Below are 27,332 nucleotides of genomic sequence, written 5' to 3' on the forward strand. Positions count from 1 at the left end.
CATGTAGTTCATTTTAAGGGGAATAACAACATAAATGTCACAAAGTCAGAATGACATCACTGGAGTCTTGGTTTCTCTATTTCCTGATCTGCTTTTAAACAAGCATTTCTTTAAAAGGTGGTTTTAATGAAATTCAACCTAGACACTCTATTGATATCTGTTGAATAAATGAAACAAGTGCTTAAATTCAAAATTTTTACTTCATGAACTTCCACTGTTAGGTACATAAGGAGTTTGTATATGCAAATCTGTAGTTAAGGAAACTATTCCAAAAGTGAGATAAAATAGACTGAAAATTAATTAGGGTACTAGTTACTCAAAATATTTGAGCAATATTTTATTTCTACAATCTTGTTCTATTTTTCTAGATTAAATGATCACTGGTATTTTTCTTTCACTTATATTTTTAAAAAAAGAATAAAACCATGAGAGCCCTGAAAAAAATACCATTCCAAAGAAGAAACTGAACCATTGTTAGATAGAGATAGAGAGATAGATGATAGATAGATAGATAGATAGATTTTAAAGCTTTTGTATCACCTTCTAGAAATATCTTAGAAGGTTAAATCACGGTACACAATGGAGCAATGACCTCTCTCTAAAGAACTAGGGTGAAATATGTCATTATAGCTGAAAGACCTAAAATAAAACGTCACCGAGTACTGACTTTGGGATTTATTCTACATGTCCCCCCACCCCTTCCCACTTCAAGAATGTTAAGAATTTGAACTCCCTGATCATAAGGTGAAAGGGCACTAACTGAAATGAAGAGAAGAGGTGGCAAGTCCTGAGACAGAACTGGACAAAAAAAAACCAGTTTTAGTGTGGCGATGGACAATTCTTTCCTTTGGAGCTTCAAGAGTAGCTGGAAACAACACTGGCATTGTAGGTCATTAACGGGAAGTTAGTGAGATCTCCATTTGCAGCTCAGTAATTCTCTACACCTTTATTTCAACATTCAGCTTTAGGTTTAAAATATTTGCTAAGAAAGCAGAGAGGCAATTAACAGAGATTTTTAAATGTGTGCCATAGTTACACATTCTGTCAACAGAGTAAAAGGAAACTATACAGCAGAAATTACAAAATGGTTATTTCATGTTTTGCAAACATTTCAATAAACCCCTCACTGTGGTGTTACTCAATTCAACAGTAGAAGAGCCAGACAGAAATGCATCCAGGAGTGGCCCAGCTCACTTATGTCTCCAAGAGGAAGCATCAGCTATAGTTTTCACCTGTGACTTGCAGCTAGGAAACACACTACTTCTTTCTCCTGGAGAAGATAGCCTACCAGAGGTTCACAGCTCACTGGGGGTCCCCAGAGGTGAGGCCAGTCCCCAGATAAATTCCTGAGCTACACAGAGCTCCAAATGCTTCCAGCTTCCCAAAGGAATGGCTGTTGTCTATCTGGGATTAGCATTTCCTCCCGTTGAATTATTTCACTTGCCTGTTTGGGGGGTTTGAGAAGAAAAAAGAAAAAAAAAAAAAAAAAAAAAAAACTCCTTTATCTTAAATTAGCTAGAGCTACCAGATTCTATAAGAGCTTGGCCACCACTTGGGTATGATGTTATTTTGTTGTTTTAAAATATTTTAACTTTATTAGTAGTTTTATAGTATCATTCCAACAGACTGTTTAATGGCAGTGATCACTAACACAGAACACGACAGAGGCTAACAGTCAGCCAGGCTAGGCTGCTCTTAGGACGTGACCCATCCGGCCAGGGTCGCTGACATGCACGTAAGCAGCTCGTACACTGCTACCTCAGAGCTCAGGCTGCAGGAGAAGTGAGGATGAAACAGATACTGCTGTACCCTTAGAAGCTATTTAATAAATATCATCCAAAAACAAAATGGAAAATAAACCCTCCAGAGCACAACAACCTTAAGTCAACTGAACATAATCTAGTTTATTCAACTGAAAATTGAGAAAGAAGGAAAACATTAAAACCAAAAAAAAAAAAAAAAAAGAAAAAGCAGTTCTTAACACTAGCAGTAAATAAATTTGTACAACAATTCAGTCTGTATAATATGATGAAATAAATCTACATCTTTTCTTATTTTGGAGCTTTGGATTATACATACAAACAATTACAGAGACTTGTTCACAAAGCATGTAGGCCTAGAAATGACATTCCAAAGCCTCACTGGCAATTTGTGTGCCCGGACCTGTATTTCCTTCCAGAATCCACAGCTTTTAATGATTTGCCTACAACTTTTTTTTTCTTTTTTTTTTCTATTTTCTTTTTTTTTTTTTCCTTTTTTAATTTTTTTTTTTTTCTTTTAATGCATCAAACAACTGTGGCCAGTGAGAGGAAACAAAACTGGCAGGTTGTCCACTTGATATCAGACCTACTTTCTTCTGAATTTCCATACTTTCCTTCCCATATTCCTTAAAATTGTTGGCATTCTTCATGCCTTTCTTACAGCTACCCAGGTGCAATGAAGTCTTCCTCAAATGTACAGTATTTCTTACAATATAAGTTATATGCAATGTCCAGCGATTTTTTTTTTCACAGCACTAGAGACCCTGTTAAATAGGGAATGTGAGTCTGAATGGCTTATTCACAAATGCAATCCAGATTCGGTGGTTGGAACACAGACACCACCGTGAGCTCCTTTGCAAAAGTGGCAAACATCCTTTTGCTTTCTGCCTTCAAAAACAAATATCCATCACATGTAGGCTTCATGATACTGCTCCTGCAAAAAAATGCAAGTAGAAGGGGTCGAGGGACTCTCTCTCTCTCTCTCTCTCTCTCAGTCTCTCTCTCTTGCTCGGAGACATGTGCACCTTGAGCAGGGCTCACTCTAACCCATGGCGGTGACCATACTGGAAGGGTGGTGAGGTCCGAAGGAGAGGCCAGACGGTGGGTGCATGGGCGTGGGCGTGGTCAGCATGTGGCTGGAGTGGCTGAAAGGGGAGATGTGGCTGAGGGATGACATGTGTCTGGACAGGGCGGCCGGGTTGAACGAGCTGCTCTTGGGGAAGTCCTCCAGCGTATCGTGCACCTTTTTGCACTTTTTGGATTTGCTAGACATTTTTCGATTTCTGGTCTGGATGCCTTCCTTCTTCATAGTCAGGGGTCTGTTAATCTAAACAAAGATCAATTTTTTTTTTTTTTTTACTTTTTTACTGCCTTTGAAATGATACAGACTTTTACAGAGTGACAAAGGTTCCACCACCTGCCCCAGGTCAGGAATCTATTTCTACTTCATTTGGACCCTTCCTTTCTCCCACCTGCTCTTTTCTCCTTTCCAGAAACCCAGGGGGCTGCTGACTCAGTCACAGAGTAGGGAAGTCCCAACTGTTTCCATCACTTGAGAGACTACAGGTGAGGTGCTCCACGCACAGCTTATCAATTAAGTTCACCGGTATTAATAATTTGGGGCAAAGTTTTCCTCTAGGAACTTTGCATATCCAGGGGCCACCCACGATGATTCTATTTCTCTGACAACTAAAGTACAATAACTGGTCTTATTCATTTAGCATCTCCTTGGAATAGTTCATGAGAATGAAGGCCATTGAGGAAACTTCCAGAAGGAAATACATTGTGCTACTCATCTGACAAATCTGCTGTAGGAATTCAGGAGTCAGTGTTGAAGTCTCTCTGTGTTATAAGTAGGTGCTGCACCTCTCTACAGAGAAGTCTTTGGTTATCTCTTTTCCACCTGGCCCTCTCCCAAGGCCATAAAATCATCCCCTGGAATTTGTATCTCCTTACACCTATTTTAATACAACATGCTTTTCCAAAGATAAATAATTCCTTGCTTATGTTACCCAAGAGCAACTATAATGGCTGAAAATTGCTACTTCTCCCTAGTCAGACCCTCCACTTCTAATTGGACAAATAGCCAAACAACAAATCAGCAAGGACTCAGTAACCACCTTTGGGATCCAAAGCACTCTGTTAGCATGGAAGTACACACATCCTAAAAATTACAACCAAGAATGCATCAGAATAAAGAGACGGTGACAAGACCCACTCTACAAATCACTAGGCTTCTCTCTGTGACAACCTACCATCCCTTGCTTTCTGATCAACTTTGTCCTCTTCAAATGCATGGGCTTTGGGGGACCAGAGCCAAGAATGGGGACTTCACAAATAAACAGTCTTCTCACTAAATGGAGTCAGAATCAGGTCAACATCAACAGCACAGGTCTGCCATGAAGAACCAACCGTACATCTTACCATGTTCTTAGGGAGCTGTGGAGCGCCTGGCCCTTCCTAACTTGGAGGGGAAAACAGCCTCTTTCACTATGTTCTCTAGGGTGGGAAACGAGGCTCCCCTTTACTTGGGGATCTACCTATCCATCCCCAAAGCTATTCAATAACAGTTAAGGAAAAGAGGATCCTTTCTTAGAGAAAGAGACCAAGCTGCAGGGCGCAGCAAATGCACAGCTTTCTGGAGCTGGAGAGGTCATCTGAGGGGGAATAGAGCACTACCCTGGAGCTGAGACCTTACTTCCCCCCAAACCAGGTGAGTGGCAGCAGAAGAGCCAAGAAAGGTCAGTGGCAGAAGGATCTCAGAGTTCCTTCAAGTTATCATTAAGACAAAGATGCAGCCCACAGAGATGACAGGAATCTATTCCTACATCAAATCTTCACTGAGATAATGTCCAGATAAAGCACTCTGCACGCTGATATCTAGATACACACAGCCAGATATCTAAATATAATATCTAGTTACACAGAGAGCTGCACGCCCCAGATAACTAGTCACAACACCACCTAGATACGCTGATCCTGAGATAGGAAGTTATCTAAATGCCTAGATAAGAAGCAAGGAACCTATGGCATAACATGTGGGGACATCTACATGGGCAGAACAGAACAGGACGCCATGAAAAGGTAGTAGATTATTATCTCTCATTGTTAAGTACACCAGAGAAGACAGAAAAACACACTTGAAAATGAGGTACGCTCTCTCTCTCTCTCTCTCTCCCCCCTCACTCCACCTCCTTTCTCTCTCTTCCAGTCACTTGAGGCCAGCCATGAAGACATAGCTAATTAAAAATAGAGTTGACGGGCTAGAGATGTAGCTCAGTGGTAGAGCATTTTGCCTAGTATTAGCGAGGATTAGATACACTGTATTTAAAAAATAATAAAAAATTAAAAAGTAAGCAGCAGAGAAGATTCTTAGTCTTTCTTTAATTTGCAAAATTCAGTGGGCTGGGGAGGAAGCTCAATGGCAAAGCACTTATTTAGCATGTGCAAAACCCTGGCTTCAATCCCCAGCACCACAGAGGCAAAAATTCATATTCTTCAGAAATATATTTATTTGTTTATTTAAGTTGGATATAAGTGAGGTCATACCTTATCATAATTACTCAAACAAAATTAGTGCTTATTAGTTTCTCATCATTTCTGTCCTCCCATGGAAGCAGGAAAGAAATATGTAGTCCTGCACAATTCGCCACAATTTTGTTATATTCTAAAGCAAGACAGTGTCCTAACTCTTCAACTTGGTTTGTCACATTACACTGCACAAACTACTTGCTTTTCTTTCTTCCCTGCCCCCGCCCCGGTACTGAGGTTTGAACCCAGGACCTACATCTTGAGTCATTCTACCAGCCCTTTTTGTGATGGGTTCTTTCGAGATAGGGGTCTCACAAACTATTTGCCTGGGCTGGTCTCGAACCATGATCCTCCTGATCTCTGCCTCCTGAGTGGCTAGGATTACAGGCATGAGCCACGGGTGCCCAGCTACTACTTGCTTTTCTAAGTCATGACTTCAAGTAAAACTGATATAAAAATAATTTCTGCCCTGTCTACATCATGGAACAATTTGAGACTCAAATGTAATCAAGTAATCTGAAAGTTCTTGGAAAGTCATGAATTACAACTCAAAAAATAACTGATGACCCGACAGTTAATGAACACTAATGTCTCAAATCTCCCCAATCTTAGTCACGGATACTTCTACGTTCAGTGCAGTGAGCAAATGAGCGCACCAAAGTGAAACCAGCACCTGGCTTTGTTGCTGAGAAATCTCAGGATCAGAGAGAGAATAACTGATCGTGCTTAGGAAGACTCCAGTTTCGTTATACTGGGCCCAACAACGGGGACCCCGTCAAGACACAATGTCACTGTGGACAGAGTTATTAAGGTCCCTGGGAATCTCAGCACCTTTTCCCCTCAAAGCAAAAAAGAGGTAGGAGTGCTGGGGGTCACCCTCAGATATTCTCTGTGACTCAAAAAACCTAACCAGAAAAGTTTCCTCCACGATTTCTGGGTATTCCTGGGTAAGGAGAGTTTACTGCCAGAACAGCCCCAAGCAAAAATTTCTGCCTCTTCCTTGTTTGGTCCCAGACTTTGCCAAAGTCAAGAAAATATGGGAGAACCAGAAAAAGTTTGAAGGAGAGAAGAGAAAGAGAGAGAGAGAGAGAAAGAGAGAGAGAGAGAGGACAATTTTTTTCTTTGGAATTAATGTAAATTTCAGACCCTACTTCGATCATAGCCTGTTGGTCAGAATTATTTCAGAAAAACAAAACAACCAAAAGAAAAAGATTATGGTAAAGATATTACAAATTGGGAGGACCCCAAATTAAAAGATTAATAATGACCCAGTTAGACCCAGTGACTGGCAGTTGTCATTCTGGTAAGATGACATAGGAGAAAAATTAAACGCTTTCTGTTTGCTGGCATGATAACCTTGCCAGGCGCTTTGCTCAGTTCTCTGTGTACGAAAGCTAGCTGGGACAAAGCCATCAGATAAAATCTCTCAGACATTTCATTTCATACCTTTTACACAGAGGGTCCATTTGAAATTCACAGCACAGGTTTAGCCAACATGTTTTACTCCTCAGCAAGGGTCTTAATTTCAGGAATTGCTGGGCCACACATCACAATTCTATAATTCTATTTGCCTTTCTCTTTGCACTCTCTCTCTCTCTCAAGCCCATGTTCCCTCTCTCTCTTTGCTACAAGTTTAGAATGAAAGGGCCCTCAAAACAGAAGTGGTGACTTTTTCTGTTTTCCAAGGGGAAGATTTTTTTCCCCTAAAAACCCAGACACACTCACGAAGCGTACCAGATTGCCGTGTAAACCCCTTCCATGTTGGCAGGCAAGACTATACTCGAAAGAGTCACTTTCTATTTTGGCAGTACTGGGGTTTGAACTCAGGGTCTCACGCTTGCTAGGCAGGCGCTCTACCACTTGAGCCACTCCGCCAGCCCTAACCAAGTAGTCATTTTCTAAACTAGGTGCTACTGCACCAATTATCTGAGGTCCTGACCATTACTTGGCCCAAAGGAAACTGACTGGAATCCGTCAGGGGTCTGGATAGCATGGTGGCAAAGCTATTTAAGGCCTGGTCAGACCGGAGCCCCGTCCGTGCTGGCACCAGGACTTACATTGTGCAGCTTGTAGTACAGTCCACAGGCATTGCACACAGGGTCCCCGTTGGCGTTCCTCCTCCACAGCGTGGTAGTGGTGGTCTGACAGTTCGCACAGGACGTCCCTGCCCTTCTTGCTGCCGACTGGGGATGGGGAGAGAGGAGAGGGTAAAACGAAAATGAATGTTAAATGTGTTGCCGAAGCTACAGAGACAGGCTATCAAAAAAAAGAAAAAAAAGACAGACATTATCATTGAAATCAAAACTAGCAAGTGGCCCACATGAAAGTAATATGGATCCCCAAATCTGCCCTGAGAAGAAACATGTAGCCAATCCACAGAACAGGCAGGATTTAGTCTATTTCTTTCCAGTGCAGAATTGGGAGGGACAGAGAGCCAGTGCCACCCCCTTGAGATCATCCTCCTTCCCTCCAACCAACAAAATCTACCCTAGGATTCATCTTTAGGGCTAGCAATTTTGAATTAACTACACCAATTTTGGTACAAGGCTTCTACACATTTTATTCACCAAGCCCAAATCCACAGGAGTCCAATTCCCAAGAACATCAGTCTTTAAATAAGCTAGTGGTTATCAGGACATACTAACAGTGAGTGAAGAGCAAACCCAAACAGAGAAAACACCAGACTGATCTCAGATCAGAATCCAGCAGTCCTAGATTATGAAGAAAGGGAAAAGAGTCCTGGTAGCACAGTCAATTCGTCCTTGAGAGACAGCTGTGCCCTGGTGAGACACGCAATCATGGGTGCTATGACTGACTTACGAGCAGGACATCCGAAGTCAACAAGACCCTTTCCAATTTGTAGCCATTCTAAATTTTCATAGCTGACATTCTCAGACTTGGTCCCTTTGCCACTCCCTGGACAGCCACCCTCTCTCTCTTTAATAGCCATCATTGAACGAGACAAACTGAAAAGAGCAAGTATTTTTGCTATTCTGCAGGAATCCTATACACCTCACTTATTCTCATCTCATGTCACCTTCATGAAATTAGGCATATTCTATTTGTTATTCTCAGAGGAGGAGAAAAGTCACAGGTACAATGTCAGCTGTAACTTAAATTTTAAATCCTTGGCCCTTTCACTGCCTTTGTTTTCTTTAATAGAGAGATAGGGATACGCCTTTCACTTTTTTGATGCATTTAAATTTATCACATGACTATTTTCTATGTCTACACTCTTTAAAAAAATTAAACTCAAATCTGTTGAAAGAAAATGGAGTTGGATCACTGCTAACACACTCCTCCTTCCTCTCCTCACATCTCATCATAAAAAAGAAAACTAACCGCAATGATTCCTGCTCCTAGACTCAAAATTATTATCAAAGAAAAGGCAAGAGAAGGAGAAAAAATTCAGTCTTTATTTATGAAAAAGAAACTTCTGGAAGGGGCTGGGGCTGTAGCTCAGTGGTAGAGACAACTTAGCATGCACAAGACCCTGAGTTCCAGCCTCAGCACCAAAGAAGAAAGAAAGAAAATTCTGGTATGGTCATAAGAACAAGGAACAAAAATTATAAGGATCCCAGTTCTCTTTTCTATCAATATTTTATCAAGCACAAAATTTGGCCAAACTCTTAAAACTACTTGATATGAAGAATTCACTAGGTATATTCCCTTCCTTTGGAAACCACTACACGGTTCCACAGATATACTCCTGCGGTCTTTAAATAGCAGAGCCCTGACTTTGTTATGTAATTCTTTTCTGTATTCTAAGGAACTGGGAATTAAAGACAGCCTTTATCTATCACAATGAAGAAGATTCTCCCTTTTTTTTTTTTTTTTTGAAAATAGTTCACCAAGGCCAAAGAATGCTGATTCTAACTCCTCATCTTTTATCTACCTGCCTTTATGAAATGTAGTAATTTAATAGTGAAATAACTGTTTCCCTGTGTACTCTTGGGAAGAATGTGCCACACAAAACCAGTGCTTCATGATTTTTGACAATTATGTTACATGAGATTATTATCTTCCTCCTATGATTTTTTTCCTTTAGAAGATATATTCATGTTCAGATGTACCATCTACTCAGGCACTCGGGTTTCCCAGCCCAACAATTTTGAATGCATAATACAAATATGCAATACCAACTAGTGAAAGTACAGCTCCAAAACTAGGCTCCGCATGTAATCCTTTGCAGTATATTGAAAATAACGTACACATATCCATGCTTCGACTGTCTCCAGTACTATAGACTTTATGAAAACTTACACTGACTCTCTCAAAGCCTCTCTGGTGTATATTAATAAAGCAGGCCGATCAGCCTTTTGCTAGGGGTGAGATGTGAAAATCCTGGCAACAAGGGGGAGGGCAGAAATCTATGAATCTTGCTTTCAGTCATCTCTTCTATTTCCTGCATTCATGTATTCACTGTGAGATACATCTTACAGAAAAGCTAGCTACATTGTGGACTGGGTAGTCTCCAATAGATGTGAAAATCATGCAAAACAAAAACAGCAACCTAGAAAGACAGAGCTGGAGTGGAGGGACAGGATGTCCAGGAAAGAAGTAAAGGAAAAGTCCTGGGGCTGGGGGTATTGTTCACGTGTGCTTAGCCTGCGTGAGACCCTGAGTTCAATCGCCAGCATTAAGATGCAAAAAAAGAAAGAAAAAAGTTTCTAGGTGTTCAGAAGTCAAACACATCTAAGGGAGGAGGAAAAAAAAAACTGCACCTCTTCCAAATACCTCTCTGTAATATATGAATTCTATGAAACTAAAAATATCAAATCACCCAGGACAGATGATTAAGACAGAAATGACAGCTTAAAATGTGACAGCCAGTGAATTCTAGAATCTAAAGTACTATTACTCAGAGTTCTAAAGATTTCCAATGAAAAGTGAGGACAAAATTATATAAAATGGAACTAGAACAGTCCTCTGCCGTCTGTAGAGACAGAAGAAAACATCAACTGAACTCCCGCTCACTAATCAATCTATAGTCTCAGACTTTTACAATCTCTTGCCTTACCTTTGAAAAAAAATTATAATTACACTATGATTTATTTTTGTTGTTAGTTTTCTTTCTCTTTCTTTCTTTCTTTCTCTCTTTTTCACTCAGGCCAGGTTTTTGAGGGCACTCTTCTGTGGTGTAATTACATTTATTCTGTGCTAACACCTCTAGCCATTTTTTTTTCTCAAACACTTCTTGTTCTGATCTGTCCAAACATCTTGATGTTTAGGTTGGGGAAGCTGAGTTGTTGTTTATGAGTTATCTCTAGTGCTCAGATATCCGGCAGCTTTTTCCTAGGAAGTCAGCTTTGCACATGAGAGAAAGGAAAAAAATACCGAACTTCATGAGATGCAGTGGGGGAGGTTGAGAAAGTTGGAGAAAGGGGCAAAGATCAGAAAGAATAAAGCCTAGAGATCTAAGATTGCCAAAAATTAAAGTCATGTGGGCACTTCCAGCCCTAGAAAGTTTTTCCTTTTTTTAAAGAGGATGTGAAAGGTGTTAAGTTGCACTATAGTCTGATGGAAAGGACAAATAACGCTTTGAAAGAACACAGGAGGGATACATCTCCGCCCCCCCCCACCCAGAATTTGATGGATGCTAATTTACCCATCAATCTGCATGAGGAAATTCCCCTCCTCCCCTCTTCACTTGGTGACTTTCAGCACCACAAAAAGCATTTTGATCTCTTGACTGTGGTTAGTTGTCACCTGCCAAGCCTGTTTTATTTGTCTCTGTTACCTATTCACTCTTCAGTCTGGCCTATGGTTCCAAAGACAGGCTTGCAAACAAATCCCTCCCTCCCGTTTTGGTTTTCCTCATAAATGTTTGACAATGCCAGGTTTTCTCACTATTCCTCCTAATGATTAAGCAGTTCAAAAGAGAAACAGGGTGAGGGGGAGGGGGAGACTATCACCCTTACAGATACTAGTTCAAAGAGAAAATGAGACCAAGAGGCAAGACAGGAATCAAAAACTTTTCCACAAGAATCACCTGTGCAAAGACTTCAATTTCTAAGTCGGAGAAAGCAGAAAAAGTGCAATTGGGCTAAGGGCTGTGCTTCTGCAATTCAGTTAATTGGCCCCATCAATCCTAAACCATCAGCACTGGCAACACTGAGCCTGTGGTTGCTTTCCGGGAGCCCACCTTCCTTCCGTACTTCCGGAGAGTGTTCTGGATGGTCCCATCCTCACACCAAATTTCTCTGTCTGAGACACAGTGCTCATCATTACATTTTAAATCAATTATCCTGATACTGCTAAGCACAATTATTCTAGTGGGAAATAGACTTTAGATGTGAGAACCAATAAATTAGCATCCTAAAATTTGAGAAGTAACTTAAGAAACACGAAAGGAGTAAAAAAAGAACATTTTTCTGTATATCTCAGATGAAAATAAAAAAGAAAGAAATGAAAAGGAAAGGGGAAAAACAGATGAGGACAGAAAAAAAATGAACCTAAGTAAGCTGACATGATTTTGAGTTAATTTCCTACCTAGAGCTATTCCTCCTGGAGACTGGACACAGAAGACACAAATGGTCCTGTGGGATCAGAACTTACCAGCCGTCGCTTAGGCTTGATGAGCGGCCGATTCTGTCCGTTCATTTTATGGTAGAGCCCGCAGGCATTGCAAAGGTAGTGCCCAGTGCCATCCCTCCGCCACAGTGGGGTTGAGGTCGCCCCGCAGTTCACACACTCCCTGCCTTCTGGAAACAAGATCAGAGATAAGTCACTTATGGAAGGAAAACACATAGAAAGGTGACAGCATTTGCTTTTTAGGAGAAAAAAAGTAAAAGTGAAAACTCTTCTTCCCCCTCTTTTGGGGAACATCTCCAGCCTACCTTCTATATACTTCTATATGCTCCGAAGTTGAACGAGCTTTTTGTTGATGCCATAGCCATTCCTCAGACACAAACAGATCTCCTCCACAGAAATAGCAGATGAACAAATAGCAATTGAATCTTATTCTTGGCCTGCCCAACTAGACAGGGAAAATCAGGCAGAATACAGGAAAAAAAGGCAGACTTGAACCTGAAAGGCATCCCTGAGAAAATTCTGAGCACCAGACAGTGGTAAAAGCAAAACATTTATTTCCCTCAAAGGAAAACAAAGGTGACCCACTATTGTCACTCGGTCTGTCTCTAGAGATGATTAAATAATGAAGATCGTGATGAGGATAAAGGAAAGATTAACCAATGGCTAGATAAAGAAACAGATAATAAATTGATGTATAGACTGATCAAGGTAGCTATAACTTTAGATTTTACTTTCCAATAAAACTGTAAATATTAGGGCTGGAGCTATGTCTCAAGTGGTAAAGTGCCTCCCCAGCAAGTGCAAAGCCCTGAGTCCAAGCCCCAGTAACACTAAAGAAGAAAGTCCCTGGAAAAGGTGACCCAGCAGGGTCTACTCATTCTTCCATCCTCTTTTCTTCCCTCCCAGAAATGCCAAAGTTTTCCATAGCGTTCCAGCCTCTGTTATTGAGATTGAAGTAAAAAGGACAGCCCAGCCTGACCACCAAGAAGTTGTAGGAGGGAAATACAGATAAATTCCAGGCAGGAAACCTGGAAAGGGGGAAGGGCAAAAAAAGCAGGAATAGAATGATGATCAGATAAGGATCCAGAGGAGAAGCAAGTTAGCCAAGGAGAGGGGTCTGCAGGCCTACTCATTAGCTCAGGCATGCCCAAAGTTTTTCTTTTTCCAAAAATACAAATAAACAGAATAAGGGAAAAACAAAAACAAAAACAAAAACAAAAAAACAGGCAGGTCAAGTTTGTTACAATAGCATTCATTCCCAGAACCAGGGCTGAAGAGTTACCCAGACCAACCCCTAGAAAGTTCCTTGGAAGACTCCCTTAAATTACCATTATGGACTCCAGGACAGTTTGCTGAGTGTTTTTTTCAACTTTTGCAGGAGGAAGAAGAAGATGCTTTCCAAGTGAATCCAGTTTTTTTTTTCCAGTTTTGGGGGGAGGGATGCCCTGGAGAGAGCTGGAACCCCAGTTCCCTGTGGGAACAAGTAGCTCAACTCACACTGGTCTGCCAGACTACCAGAAGACTGGAGTAAGGGGAGGGACCCCAGAAGGGCACATGGAATTCTGACTTTTCTAAAAGGAAGAAGTCTGTCTTGGCAGTCCTGAGTCTTGTTGGGCCTTTGGAAAACCCCAGACCAAGAATGAGGGAACTAGGATGTTCACACTGGCAGGCCTGTGGTCTTCTCCTAGGGCTAAGTTTCTCCAGGAAAGTTAAAAACCTTGGCAAATGGAAGGGACCCTGGGAGGCACAGCTCAAGTGGTAGACCACTTGCCTAGCAATCAAATACCCTGGATTCAATCCCCAGTATGGCAAAAATAGAAAGTATGGCCCCCTTATTCATTAGAGTCAGGGATAGCATTAGTAGATTTTTGTCTTATTTGCTTTAAAAAAAAAAAAAAAATTAAGGAGAATATTTTTTTTTCTCCAGATTCCAAAAAGGTTCTTAGCTTGGGGTCTACAGAGAGCCCTCCCTGTTTCCTAGACGCCCCCCCCCACCATGATACACAAAAACGTTGCAGGTGGGGACAAAAGGCACTTTCCTGGGAAATCAACAGTTTTTCTTGATTCTCTAAAAAGGCTGTGGGAGTGTAATACACACAGATGCCTTTCACTTGGGGGGGTGTCAAAAGTCAGGAGTGGCAGACTGAATATGGGGGGTGTGAAAAGAAAAAGAAAGGCTGAGTGAGAGAGGACACACCAGCTACAGCCGGGAGCCAGGAGGCTGCAGGCCCTGCGTTTCTGTGTCCCAAATGGATACTAGGTCCACTGTCCCATTGATGGGTACAGGACCCCAGGCCTGGCCTAGTTGGAGTTGCTAGGCCCACTCTTCATCCTGCCTAGACAGAGCCGTGGGAGGTCCTTTCCCTGCATGAACACTGGTCAAATGGCAGAGCCAGGCCTGCTGGCTCCATGCTTCCACATGGCAGCAGTAGATCTCAGGATGGCGTGACACTGCAGTGAGCAGCGTGGATGGCTGCCCTGCTCCTAGGCACCCTGGCACTGGGGGATCTCCCAGCCTGACGTGACCAGGCTGATTTCTTTTCCTTTGTCAGGTGGGAGGGAGGATGACAGCTTCCTTTTCAGAGGGCCCTTGAAAGCGAGCAACGGTTGCTCCTTGGCAGAGCTCTACACACTAGAGCTATTTTCTGTCTTGATTCACTCCACAAGTTAGTGATTGCCTTCTGTGGGCTTTTCTTTTTCTTTTTTCCTTGGTGCCTCTAGTCTGTGACTTCAGCACACAGCCAATTTTCCTAATGGAGGCCCTGACTCTCCTGCTTTCTGTCTTCCCCTCTCCTCGGCCCCTGCCTGCTGTGACCTGCTCAGGCAGACACCTCTCTCTTAGGTGACAAGAACCACAGAGCTGTGAGGCCTCTTGACATTCAACAGCCATTTTCAAAGCCCCTTGGGCTCTGGATTGAAACCCTGAAACCAGGCTGTGAAGGGGTAAGAGGAGGGCAGGAAATTTTTCAGAGGAAGGTGGAGGAAGGTGCCACAATGGTCAGGAAAGCTGAGAAATGGCCCTGTGCAAAAAGGCGTTGTCTTTTGTATGCAAAGACAGATCCCAGGATTGAAAACCCAGGCATCAAAAAAAGCAATAGGTGCCCTAACCACAGCTTCAACCGTTTCTTCAAAACGCAGAGAAAATGCTCACAACCCTCTCTTTTCTGTCAGTTAAAGATATTTGCAAAGAAGAAGAAGGAAAGAAAAGGGATGGGAGGAAGGAAGGAAGGAAAGAAAGAAAAAGAAAGAAAGAAAGAAAAGCAAGCTACCACCAAGAGAATCCCCTCTATCAGAATTCCCACCAGTCCACCCTCTGCACACTGATAGTCTCTTGAAACTTCCCCTCCACACTCCAAAAGTCCCAGCTCCCTCACTGGCCAGGTGTGCCACTCTTGGTTTTTGAGACTGTGAGAAAGGAATAAGAAGGAGGAAGTAAAGACCCAAAGTTCAATGGCTTCCTCTCCTCTTGGCCAAAAACCTAAAGTACAAATACAGGTATTCCTAGCTCTGCTTTAGGGAAGCTCCAGTTCTAAATCCACACACATATCCGTCCATATTAACAATCATAAGGGGAAAAAAAAACTGAGAGAAAGGAACAGATCCAACTGAAGCCACAAAGTGTGCGCAAATGAGGGGGTGGAAATCAAATGCAGAAATGAGGGCAAAGAAACCAGAGTCTTTTGGAAAAGTCACTCAGTCCCTCCTCCTCCCACAACCACTGCACCGGCCTCAGAGACCACGGTCTTCCCCCAACCTCGCAGCACTACCAGTAAAGAGAATTTGTTTTTTTTAAATCCTATTGCAACCTCAAAATGCAAACGCTCGCTCTGCGATTTCAGTCCCGCAATCGCTTGTGCAGTTGTGCGGAGCCCACGGAGCCTCACTTCTCTCCAGCCCTCCACCCCCAAGCCCAGTCGTTGCGAAGACCGGGTGGGCCACTTTGTTCCCGCTGCAGCTCTCCCTAGCTCTCGCTTTCTTTTTGACTCCACCAGCTAGCCTACCTCCCTCTCCCTTCTGCCTACTTTCATGTACTGAACATGCGGGTCTGAGTCTTTCTGTCAGCCTAACCGCATCCGGACTCTATTGAAGTTCCTGACTCAGGATAAACAATGCAACTGTCGCGTGCAGCAGTCTGAAAATAATTGGATTAGCTAAAACATATCAACTAAATAGAGACAGTCCTGCTTAGGCAGTCGAAGTGAATGTCACCCTGGAAAAAAAAAAAAAAAACCTGAAAACTGATCTCATGGTCACTGGGCTCCCTACAGCCCTCCCTCTTTAAGTTTTCCAAACCAGGGCTCTGGGAGCCAGCACAGTTTCATGACTGGCTCCTCTTGCTCTCAGAAGACAAGTGATTTTTGTCACCATTGCCTCCTTACAGGATCTCTACAGACAGGGTGCAGAGACATGGCCGTTGGAGTGGACCAGAGCACAGATGTCCACTCTGAAATGAACACCTTAGTGACATAGCAATCTTCACAAAATCATACCTAAAATTACACTTCACTCGTATCTCCGAGAATCCCTGTCTCTCTTTGACTCAAATGCTTCAGTTAGAAACAAAATTGATGATGGGTTATCTCATATTAAAAGCAAAAAAAAAAAAAAGAAGAAGAAGTATGGGTGTTCTAATGCATAGAACAGAACAAATCTGATGTGTTTTCTACACGGGGTCTGCCTGGGGAAAGAGAGTGAGTGCAGTAGCAGCACCGCCCACCTGAAGACTCTTTTTCACCTTTTCTACCTCCTCTGGCTTCTGATCAGTGGGGAATGAATGCGTCCTAAAGCGGCTTCCTGCTCCAGCCCGCACTGAGGGCTCTGAAAGACACTGCAGGTAACTAACTGGGCCGTGTGCCACATTTGATTTTCATTCAACTCTGCTTCCCCATTCTGGAGCCACCTCCTGCTCCCACAAGTTCAGCTAAGAGTCCCTTTTTCACTCAAAGAAAATGGTGCTGGTTTTGCCAGGTTCCTGCCTCCTCCCAAGACACACACACACACACACACACACACACACACACACACACATTTATACACATCTGGATAAAGGACTATCCTCTGCTATAGAGGAATACCCTTCTTTGAGCTGAGTGAGAGGAACAGTCAGACTGACAGAGGCCAAAGGGGTCACAGGAGGAACCTGTGTTTGTTTAGATTTGAGGAGGTTTCGTTTTAGCCTTAAACACTACAGATTTATTCCTGGCCCTTCCATTTGGTCTTGGAAACTGACTAAAGGTTACCACAGCATCCAGGAGTCCTGGCCCCACAGGAGAGGGCATTGCTTTGTTTTTGTTTGTCTTTTTCCTTTCCCAGCTCGCTGGGGGGTTTTAAATCAGATCCCACTTCCCCTCTGTGTCCCAAGCCAGGAGAAAGGTAGGACGACAGCCCTCATTCTTTCCAGACTGGAAGAATGGAATGGAAGGTGGTCTCAGAAGGGCTTGGCCAGCCCCAGCCCCCCACCCCCACTCCACCCCAGGGGCCCCTTTGGTGGTCTCCGGCCCTGCCCTGGCTTTAGGAGAAAGAGAAGGAGGCCAAGAGCAAAAGATAGGAATCCCAAGGCGGAGGAGGCTCCTACCTGTGCTGGATCGTGCCTTGGGCCTGGACTTACATCCGAACCCGGTGGGTGAGCCCCCCAGCAGGCTACTGGGGGGGAAGAGTCCGGAGCTGTACTCGGGCACATAGGGCGGGTAGGTGGTGATCGGGTGGTGGGCAGACGACGACGCCCCTCCCAGGGTGGTCATGCTGCCGCGGGAGTGTGTCGCCTCCAGCTTCATGCTGTCGGGCAGCGGCACCTGGTACTTGAGGCACTCTTTCTCATCCTGCCGGGCCGAACCGGCCGAGCCCGGGGTGGACAGCGACGGGTCCGGGGAGACATCCTTTGGCGGGGTGGGCGGGAAGGTGAAGAGGTGCGGGCTGGAGTGACCCGCTGCCAGCGAAGAGGATGAGGCCGGGGGATAGACGGACAGTGGCCCGGGGGAGCCGTGGTGGATGGACGTCTTGGAGAAGGGGCTGAGATTCCAGGGCGAGGCGGTGTGGTGGCTGCCCAGGGCTTTGCCGCCATCCAGCCAGGGCAGGGATCCGTGCAGCAGAGGCGGGCGGCACACCTGGCTCCCTGCGGCGACAGCCAGGCGGGGAAGGCGGCGGGGGACAGGAGAAAGAAATGCGATGAGAGCAGCGCTCAGATGCACCAGGGGACTCTCCCCTGGACGTCCCAAGCCTCCCTGCCACCAAAACTTGGGTTTAGCCCTACTCCCTAATCCCCGTGGTCCCATGAGAACCTGGCCAGCACACCTTAGCGTGGGAGCGGACTCTATCCACCATCTCTCCCACACCCATGTCTCATCAAATCCTGCAGAACTACAGGCCTGAGATTGGAGAGGTGCAAAGAAGGAGTGAGAAAGGTCCCTTGGCTTATGTGACCTCTCCAGACACACAGTCTAAATCACATTCCCTAGGGCCCTCTCTACCTGACTTGATTTATTGGTTTCTTTCAATGGCGGGAGCCCCCATCCCAGACTTAATCCTAGCCAGCCTGATAAGAGAGTCAGCTGTGAATGATGAGGCTTGAAGGATGGAGCCGGCCACACCACCACTGCACACCAGGAGAGAACCTCCACCCTAGAGAGAGGCCCAGAGGCCCTGCTCCCAAGGCGGAATCCAAGCGGAAAGGACACAAGGCACATTTTAGGGTTAGTTCTAGGAAACCCAATGCAAGGCTTGCTCAGAATTGGCAAGGCTGCTTCCAAAAGGCCTGAAGTGATATTTGCAAGGGTAATTGCATTACCTAAACTGTTGAAAGTTTCCAAGGCTGGATCTTGGGATGGTAGTTTTTGGGTTTTTGTTTTTCCTGCTTTTCTCACTTTCCCAAAATTTATGGGGGAGGGGGGGCGGTGAATAAAGCAAGCCCCATATGCCTTCAAAGCTGCAATTCCTAGGCAATATGTGAATTTTCACCTAAGACACTAAATTCTAGTTTATGTGTATGTTTTCAGCAAGGGTGACTCATGCACAGAGTATGTTTAGCTTTCATTTAGAATACACAGTTTTAAGGTAACCGTAACTTACACAAGTCCACACACTCTCTGAGAGGAGAACTTTTAAACTGCAATGCAAATCCACACGTATTGATCTTTAATCCAGTACCTGCCTCACCATTCGACATTCTGTTCAACCTTTAAGAACAATACTGAAACTAAAATCTTAAGCGAGAGGAAGGGGAGGAGAGAGGAGTTCTCCGAACAGCAAGGGTTAAGATTCATATTATGCAGGAAGTAGCATAGTAAATAATATTAAGTCTGCATTCCCACTTAACTGCTACTGCTAATCTGCACAGCGCATGGGCAAAGAGCGCCCCAGCAGCAGAAATGATTGTCTAAAACCTGAGGAGAGCAGGGCAGAGGACAACCGCTGCCGGAGGGGTTATGTCATCAGCTCCAAAGCCAACTCTGAGTAGGGGGACCAGGGCAGACCTCCGTCTGGGTGGAGTGAGAAAGTCTCACATCTTCTCCCCTTGAAGTTTTGCAACTATTTCTTCTTTAGGAACAAATTTACAGCTGGCAAGGGTTCGAGTTTTCCCCCCCTTACTATACAGGATTAGGTTTCTTTTTCAACATTTCAGAACTCTCCTAAACTTCTCAAGGTGAAAAGGGGTGGGTGGGAGGCAATTGGAATCGCTCCTACTTAAAAAGAAAGGCAGATGTATCCTAAATCTTATGGAGAGCTGGGAGGGCTGCTGTAGGCCGGAAGAGAGAAGGCCAGAGCTGCAGGCAACGAGGCAACCTACAAGCAGGAAAATTCTGGGCAGCCGGGAATCTAGGGACCCTAACATCTCCCCAGCTTAAAGACAGTAGTCTTTACCCCTAGACCCCCATCAGACCAGAATTCCCTCCCGAAGCCCTGAGTGGGTGGGAGACCTGCCTAAAATCCACATGCACCCGCTTTGGAAAAAGGTCAAAGGAGAAGGTAGGAATAGATGTCTTTGGGGCCTTGCTGAAAAAGTACCGGGGCAAACAAATTGAAGGTCGCTGGCAGACGCCCTCCCCTAGACAATTAGGAGGTAACAGGGAGCGCGAAGCCCCATGGAGGAGCCAATTTCAGGCCGGCCTCGCCGGCGCCGGCTGCCGGGCCCGGGAGCCTCCGCCCGGGAAAGCACAGCCTTGGCGCCCGGTGCCTGGGACCTCCTGGGCCCCATAACCTGCGGCTACACGGGGACCGTGGGCTGCATCTCGGCGCCCTCCAGGTGACCGCCAGGCCCTAGGATCACCAGCCAGGAGAGACGCCTGCTACGACTCTTTTTAAAAACACACTCTCACAAACAGAGAGACACCTTCTTCGCCCATTTCCGGGCCCCAATTTTTTTTTTTTTAAATAAACCGGTAACTGCACATAAGGGGCTTTCGAGTCCCTCCCGGCCTCCCTGACCCAGCAGAGCGGGCGCTGCTGGCTAGGGTCCCAGCTCCCAGGATGGACTCACCGTGGTGGGTCGGAGGGTACCTCTGTACCGTGGCCCTGACCGAGTTTCCGTAGTAGGATGGGACGTGGTTGCCTTGGCCATCGATGTTAAAAAGTACATCCACTTCCTCGGGCAGGGGGTATTGCGCGGGGTCCATGTAGGAGTGGCCGAGGCCGGGGTGGTGCGTGTCCGGGTGCTGCCCGTTGAGGACCGCGGGGTGATGGTGGCTCACCCAGCGCGGCTGGTCCGCCGTCACCTCCATGTCCTCGGCTGCGCTCGCGACCTCTCGCCCGGCCCGGAACCCGCTCACGGAGAGGGAGGGCGATCGGCCTGGGAGGTCCGCGGACTCCTGCCGTCGGAGGGCCGGGGAGGTCGGTTAATGGTTTGTTTTCAGTGGGGGTATGAGAAGGCTGGGAAGGAAAGGTGAGCAAATAAGAGGGTTTTTTTTTTTTTGGGTGGGGGGGAACCGTTGAGGGATGGCTTGGCAAAAAAAAAAAAAATCCCAAAACTAGGTACAGCAGAATAAAAGGGGACCAAATTGTAAAGGGGGGAGGGGGAGGAGAGATGAGGACGTTGGAATTCTGCAGGTGAGGTTCCTTGGCACCGGGGCTCTTCAGCGCTCAGAGACTGTTTCTCCTCGGGTCACCTGCAAGGAAGAGAAGGGAGACCTGGGTGAGCCTGCAAGTACGTAGCACCTGAGTTTCAGGAGGGCACCACCTCCCCTCGAGTCGCCCAGCCGGTGGGCGCACCCGGGACACGCACAAGCGCTCAGGGACCCGGCTGGAAGAGACAGCGAGCCTCCCAAGGACATCTCTGCAGCCAGGTTCGCGGGAGCCGCGGACTGAATGAGCGGTTACAACTTGGAGGACAAGTCCCTTCCTTGGGGACACAGGTCCCGGGACCTTCCTTCCAGCCACTAGAAACCCTCCAAAAGGGAAGAGCTGAGTTTTAATTTTTAAAGTCCTCCCAAGTGGAGGGACAGAAATCAAACTTAAAAAAAAAAAAAAGTCATAGTACCAACCTGGGTAACGAGGAGCAGAGAGGAGGAGGAGGTGTGTGACCTGCTCGGTCAGATTGCGTAGCTCGCTCTGTCTCGCTCTCTCTCTCTCTCTGTCTCTCTCCTCTCTCTGTCTCTCTCTCTCTCTCTCTCTCTCTCTCTCTCTCTCTCTCTCTCCCCCTTTCTCAGTATTTTTTTTTTTTTACAGGGAATGCATTCTTTCTGAAAGTATCAAGACGGCGCCAGGCAGCTCAGTGTTCGCAGACAGCTGTGGCGCGACGCAACTTAAGGAGGTTCTAGTGTCATCCGCGCCGAGGGGGAGGAGCCTGGCGCTGGCAGGAGGGGACAGAATCCCTAGCACAAGGAAACTGCAACCCAAACCCTTTCCAGGACTTCACCCCCACCCCCCCCGCACACAGCCGCCCCTCCTCCCGCCCCTCCACTGACCGGAAAGGGGCGCCGGGGAGGGCGGCCGCGGGCGGAGGAGCCGCGGGCAGGGTGGGCGAGGCCGACCAGGGTTTGGGGCGGAGGGGGCGGGCAGGAGGGAATTCGCGCTCTGGCCCTTTAAATGTAGTCTCTGCAGAACCGATTCATTCGGGCTCAGTAGATTATTCCGTCCTGGTGAAACCAGCCTGCCCCATTCATAAAGTTAATTTCAACAAGCAGACTTTTTAAACTGACTTGTATTATTTTATTATTATTATATCCAGGGTACTTTGGAGAGCTTATGAATTTGGAGGCTATGTGCACGTAAAACTGATCAGAAAAAACAAGTTTGCTGTTAAGGTACTTTAAGATTTGCCTCTTGGGCCAATTTCCTAAGAGGCTGAGCGATCGGGCAAAGGGGATATGGCTTTGATTGGAACACCGGGTTACTTTTGATGTCGCCGTTTCCCCCGGCCTTTTGCTTTCAACAAGCCTCTCCATTGAAAGTGCTTCAGCTGTTGCAGCTGTCCTTCCCAGACCTAATAACATTCGTAATCGATGTGTGCTTTTGGATGAGGCGGGGAGCTGAGACTCATGCGTCCCCTACGTACAGTCAGAGTAGAACTAACTCAGTCTCCGCTCCAGTTGGACAACTTTTCCCTTCGCCCCGCCCGGAGCCCTACTTACTCTGGCGTCTCTCCCCCAGGCCGAGAGGCCAGCCCTCGCCGCCGACCCTAACCCCCAGCCTCCGGGATGGGACTCAGAGGCGACCTCCGGGGGCTCCGCGAGCCTCTGGGCCACCGTCTGCCCAGCGGGCACTCCTGCGCGGAGGGAGCGAAGCTCTGAGACTCCCTGCTGAGGGGGCGGGGCCAGAGGGGGCGGGGCCAGAGGACGAGCCAATCCTCGGGCGCGAGTATGGCCGGGCCACAATTGGCCCGCCCCGCGGGCTCCAACCTTTGAGGCCCGGCTCGGTCCTTTGAGCCACTGCATCCCCTAGCGGCGCTGAGATTTCTGCAACCGCACTCGCAGAAGCAAGGCTGGAAAGGCCAGGGTCTGGCGGGGAAAGAAGATTCCAGGTCCACCCCAGGGCAATGTGTACGAGGAGAGAGTGTGGATTCTCCCGCAGGCATTCGCACCGACTGGGCTGATGGGAAGGGTGGGGTAATGGTAATTTGAATTCAAGGCATTAGTCCCTCTTCGCTCCTCTACCCCCAAAATCCCTCAATTCAAATGTCAATATACTAGAAGCCATCCCTAAAATTAAGTTCTGAAGAATTCCTTTCCTGCGCTGAAGGAAAAACATCAATGTTCACCTTCCACTTGGTGTATGGGGAGGGAATGCGTTGTTTTAGAACAATTCTTGAAGAAAAATCAGTAAAATTTATTTGGACGAGTGGGTCTTCCAGGTCTTGGCTTTGGACTTTATCTTGAGTCCTCACCTTCTTAAATCTGATGTTTGTTTGAAGTCGGGTTGAATTTCTAGATATAGAACAAGAAGAAATACCTTAATATTTTTTTAAATTCTCCCTCCTGCATTTCTCCTGCTCCCACTTGGTCCTCATTTATTAGGGTGGCCCAGTAAAGAAGCATCGATTTTTCTTAGACCACTCATCTCTCCTGGGCCAGTCAGGCTGCCAGCATCTCCTCCAGCTCACGGCTCTCTCAAAACCTTTTAATTATTTAGTTACTGTCTAACATTCACCGGAAACCACTCCATAAACAAGGAGAGATGAGCGCGCACACAGTTTTGCTAAGAGGCCGGGGATTAAGATTAAGAATGGAAGTTTAAAGAAAAAATGAAAAGTGGTTCTTAGCGCGTTAGTCAAGAAGACTTGGATACACCCTGCCTGACCCAAGTTCACAGCTTCCAGGAAAACGCCCAAGCCTACCTCTTTGGTCCTAAGTACCGAGATCTAGAAACTCAAGTAAGGGCAAAAGGAAACCATCCTCGAGACGGAAAAATCAGCTGTCACCAGGATTTGAAAACGTTAACTTCTGAGGCTAAGAATGATGTTAAAAGACAAAAAGAAAATGTTTGTGCAAAGAGGCCTTCCGGTGTAGAGGCGCCTCGCTGATCACTTTGGTAATGGGAGAGAAAGGCATTATTCGTTTTAATTCAATTACCAGCACAGAGTCGGGCTGCACTGGGATGCAGAAGGGCAACCCCCACCCTAGGAAAAATAAAAGATCTAGAAGGCCCCTCTGGGTCTGGGTGGTTTGAGGCTGGCAGAGAGGAGTGGGGGACCCTGGGACTGGATAAACGGGGTAATGGAGCCAGCCTGTAGGGGGTATTTAACATGTAATTCCCAGCCGGTCCGCCCCGGTTCCCGGACTGACAGTGGGTAATTGGGAAAGAGGACGTTGCTCTTTTGATGGCCCGCGCCGGCCAGTCTCGCCGACGCCACACTGGGTTTGACGTCACGGGCCCAGCCCCAGAGTCAGAAGCACAGAGCAGGGGGGAGGGAAAACGAGGGGAGGGGGCTACCGGGGAAGGAGGGCCGAGGTCGGCTCCGGGACCCACGGGGAAAGAAGGGGGAAGGGGAGCGAGGCCAGAGAAGCTGCGGCGCGTGGCCTGAGGCGGAGACCTGGACTGCGGGGGTCTGGGCCAGGCCAGGCGCCGGCCTGACCCGCCTCGCCGGCAAATGCAGGCCGGGCTTCCTCCTCCCCGGGAGGGCGGGGGAGGAGAGGGGGCTCGAGACTGGGGGTGGAAGGAGAAAAGGTGGTCCTGATTCTCCGGTTGCCGTGGCTCACAAAGCTGATCCCGGCCTCCTGCGGAGACGCCTCTACGCCCTCCTGCAGACCTGACGCGCCCCCCTCCCCAAGCACCCGGCCCCGGCCTGGGGTAGCGGGTCCCCCCTTCTTCTGGGAGCAGCCGGCGGAGCTCCAGGGGAGGAAAGACGAAGATGCTGCCGCCGCCGCTGTTTTAGGGTGCCCGGTTCCTGTAGAGCACGAGGCCTGTCTCTCTCTTTAGGGTAAGGGGCTGGAGAAGGACCTGGACTCCAGAGACCTAGCATCCTGAAGCAGAGCAGGAGGGCACAGCCACCGCCCTCGGAGGAGCCGGGTCCTGGTGCAAGTGGTGGGGCGGCGGGAGCTAACTTGGCCTATTTGAAAGCGCAGGCCTCAGGGCTGCTGCTGTAGGCGTCAAGTTGAGCTGGGTATGTGTGCCCTCTTGGGGAAAGGGTAAGAAATGGAGTCTCTCCCTCGGTTGGGATAAACTGGGGACCCCTCTACACACACACACACACACACACACAAGTTCAGGTCCCTCCCACACGCCCTCCCAGGAGCATAGAGACCCTACCCCGGTGGAAACGGGGAACCCCAGTCTCCCTCAGAAAGTGGAGGCCCTGGAGCAAGGAGGTGGAGGAGGTTTGACGGCCTCAGCCCTGGAGGCACGGACCTAGAAGGCGGAAATCCACGCAGCCAGCGTCACCCACCCGAGCCTGGCGCCAGGCGCGTCCAGGCGAGCTCCGCGGGGCCGAGATGCGGGAAGCAGCAGCCCCGGGGCTTGAGCGCTCGCTGCTCGCGGATGCTCAGCAAAGCCGAGCCTCAGGGTCGAAGTCCTAAAGTTACTAATCCCGCGCTGGGGTGGTGAGCGTGCCTCAGACCGCCCGGGGCGGTCATTTGAGCGTGTTTACTTAAGGACTTTGCAAGCTGAGCGCGCGCGAAATAGTCGGATTTCCAGCTAGGCAGCAAATATTTGCAGGCTGGAGAAAGAAGCGGAGCCGGGCCGCGCCGCCGTGTCCCTCCCCCCGGAGCAGCGGCGCCGGCTTGGGCGGACCCAGCCGCACGTTAAAGGACTGAAATGAAGCCTGGAACCTGCGGGGCTTGGGGGCGGGGAAGGCGCAGAGCTGCACCGAACTGGAACACGACCCGGGGCCCTAGCGAGCAGAGCTAAGGAAGAAGTCCCTTAGCATTCCAGCTCGATCAATCTTCCTTGGCTGCGATCGGTCAATAAAAACGGTGTGAAACGGCCGTGGTCGCTGAGCGTCTGGGGAGGAAGTGAAGGCCAGAGGTGTAGAGGCCGGCGCCCGCGCCCCTCACCAACCGTTTTAGCGGCCCGGAGATCTGCAAGCCTCTGGCCGGGAACTAAGTGCGGCCCGGCGGGGACTTTAATTGGGTGTCTCCATTTTAACAGTGGCTATTGTTGGAGCAATTAGCGAGAGACAAAAGCCATCAAGAGGCATTTAATTCGATTCCACCCGCCGGCAGCCTCCGCCATCCGCGCGCTCTGGAAGACTGACCCGAGCTAATCGGCAAGGTTGGGGAGGTGCTGGTCCTGTCCCTTGCTGGTTTTTGTCTTAGGTGTGTAAGTTACAAAGGGAAGGACCGGGCTTGAACAACTTGAGACAGGCCATCGCGGGGAAACCCGTCCTCGGCCTCGTTAGCTCCGGTAGGACGACCCCGGGACCACGATGCCTTTTGGTGGCGCGCTTCAGAGCTGCGGTCGCCGCGCGGGTCCCTGTTAGATGGAGAAAAAAGGAGGGGGAACAGGGACGTGGAAACTGGTCTCCTTTCTCCCTTAGTCCTGGGTCCCCGCCTTGGTCACCTGAACCATGTCCGAATTACCTTCTCAAATGGGGGAGGAGGAGCAAAGAAGAGACCCCTGCTTGTGGGGTGTACACACCTCCCTCTCCTTCGGAGCCAAACTCACTACCCCCTCCTCCGTCTCGGCCTCCGTATTAGGTTACCGTGGCCGGGCGAGAATTTTTTACTGGATACGAGGATAGCACAGGTAAAGCTGTATAAACAGCTCGCCGGCTGCCGGGCGGGAGGGTTACGCCGGGGACACGGCCCAAGGCGCCACCGCTAGGCCTGGCTGCGCGGGCGAAACCGCTGGGGAGCCCGCTCCGGCGCGGCGGCCTGGACCGCACAGGTTAAATAGATATTAAATGTCAACGCAGCTACCACCCAGGGTCCCTTTCTCTTTCCCGCATGAGCTGAAATGCAGAGCTGTGCTCAAAATCAAAAAGTGATGAAAAAGCAGCTGGCAGAGGGCAACCCTGATTGAGGATCTCAGCTCAGCACCGTTGACCCTTTTCAAATAAAACCCGGCGATCGGGTGGATGTAGAGAAAGGTGTGGACCCCAAAACACTCTGACAACGGGAAGATGTTGGAGGTGGAAGCGTCTAAGGGGAAACCCATAGGAACTCAGCTGAGCCGTGTACATGAACCATTTCTCCCGGCTCCCACGCCCCCTGGCCCAGGCCTAGGGTATACCTTCCCTATAAAATGGGCCATCGTTCTGAGGGTGCTATGTGGTTAGATTTACCTTTTTTTTTTTCTTTTTGCTTATTCATCTATCACCGTTTAAATCTCGGAAGGAAACCCGCCCAGGCCAGGAGGAGCGGCGAGCTACATAAAGTCATAGAGAGAAGAGATGCGCTCCGAGATTACCCCCCCTCGCACTCCGCCCGCAGCCCGGTCTCGGCGGGAGCTCCAGCTTCGAGGGATACTGATCCTCCTTCTGCCACTACCATCTTTTCCCCGCTTGAGAAAACCCCTGATTGTAGCGAGATAAAAAAAAAATTGGGTAGATAGGGGTGTAACGGAAAGGGGGGAGTCGGACCAGGAGACTACAGGGGATTTCTGCTTTCGGGTTTAACAATGCATACGTGAGAGGAGGTGGTA

The 27,332-nt window shown here is 47.7% G+C and overlaps 1 protein-coding gene across 2 annotated transcripts; it reads right to left on the reverse strand.

Moving 5' to 3' along the window:
- Window positions 1–1,467: 1,467 nt before the first annotated feature.
- On the reverse strand, window positions 1,468–21,606 carry Gata3 (GATA binding protein 3). 2 transcript variants are annotated; one of them, XM_074056703.1, is made up of 6 exons: window positions 21,299–21,606; window positions 20,299–20,923; window positions 17,401–17,937; window positions 11,850–11,992; window positions 7,349–7,474; window positions 1,468–3,087 (listed from the first exon to the last, which is right to left on the reverse strand). In XM_074056703.1, the coding sequence occupies exons 2-6, from the start codon at window positions 20,537–20,539 to the stop codon at window positions 2,803–2,805; spliced, it is 1,332 nt and encodes a 443-aa protein (XP_073912804.1). In that variant the 5' UTR covers window positions 20,540–20,923; window positions 21,299–21,606; the 3' UTR covers window positions 1,468–2,802. The 2 variants fall into 2 exon arrangements, with proteins under 2 accessions (XP_073912804.1, XP_073912803.1); XM_074056702.1 differs by having other exon boundaries at window positions 11,850–11,995; window positions 21,299–21,601.
- Between the last annotated feature and the right edge of the window lie 5,726 nt (window positions 21,607–27,332).

Source organism: Castor canadensis, chromosome 15, assembly GCF_047511655.1.
Source record: "Castor canadensis chromosome 15, mCasCan1.hap1v2, whole genome shotgun sequence".
NCBI classification, from domain to species: Eukaryota; Metazoa; Chordata; class Mammalia; order Rodentia; family Castoridae; genus Castor; species Castor canadensis.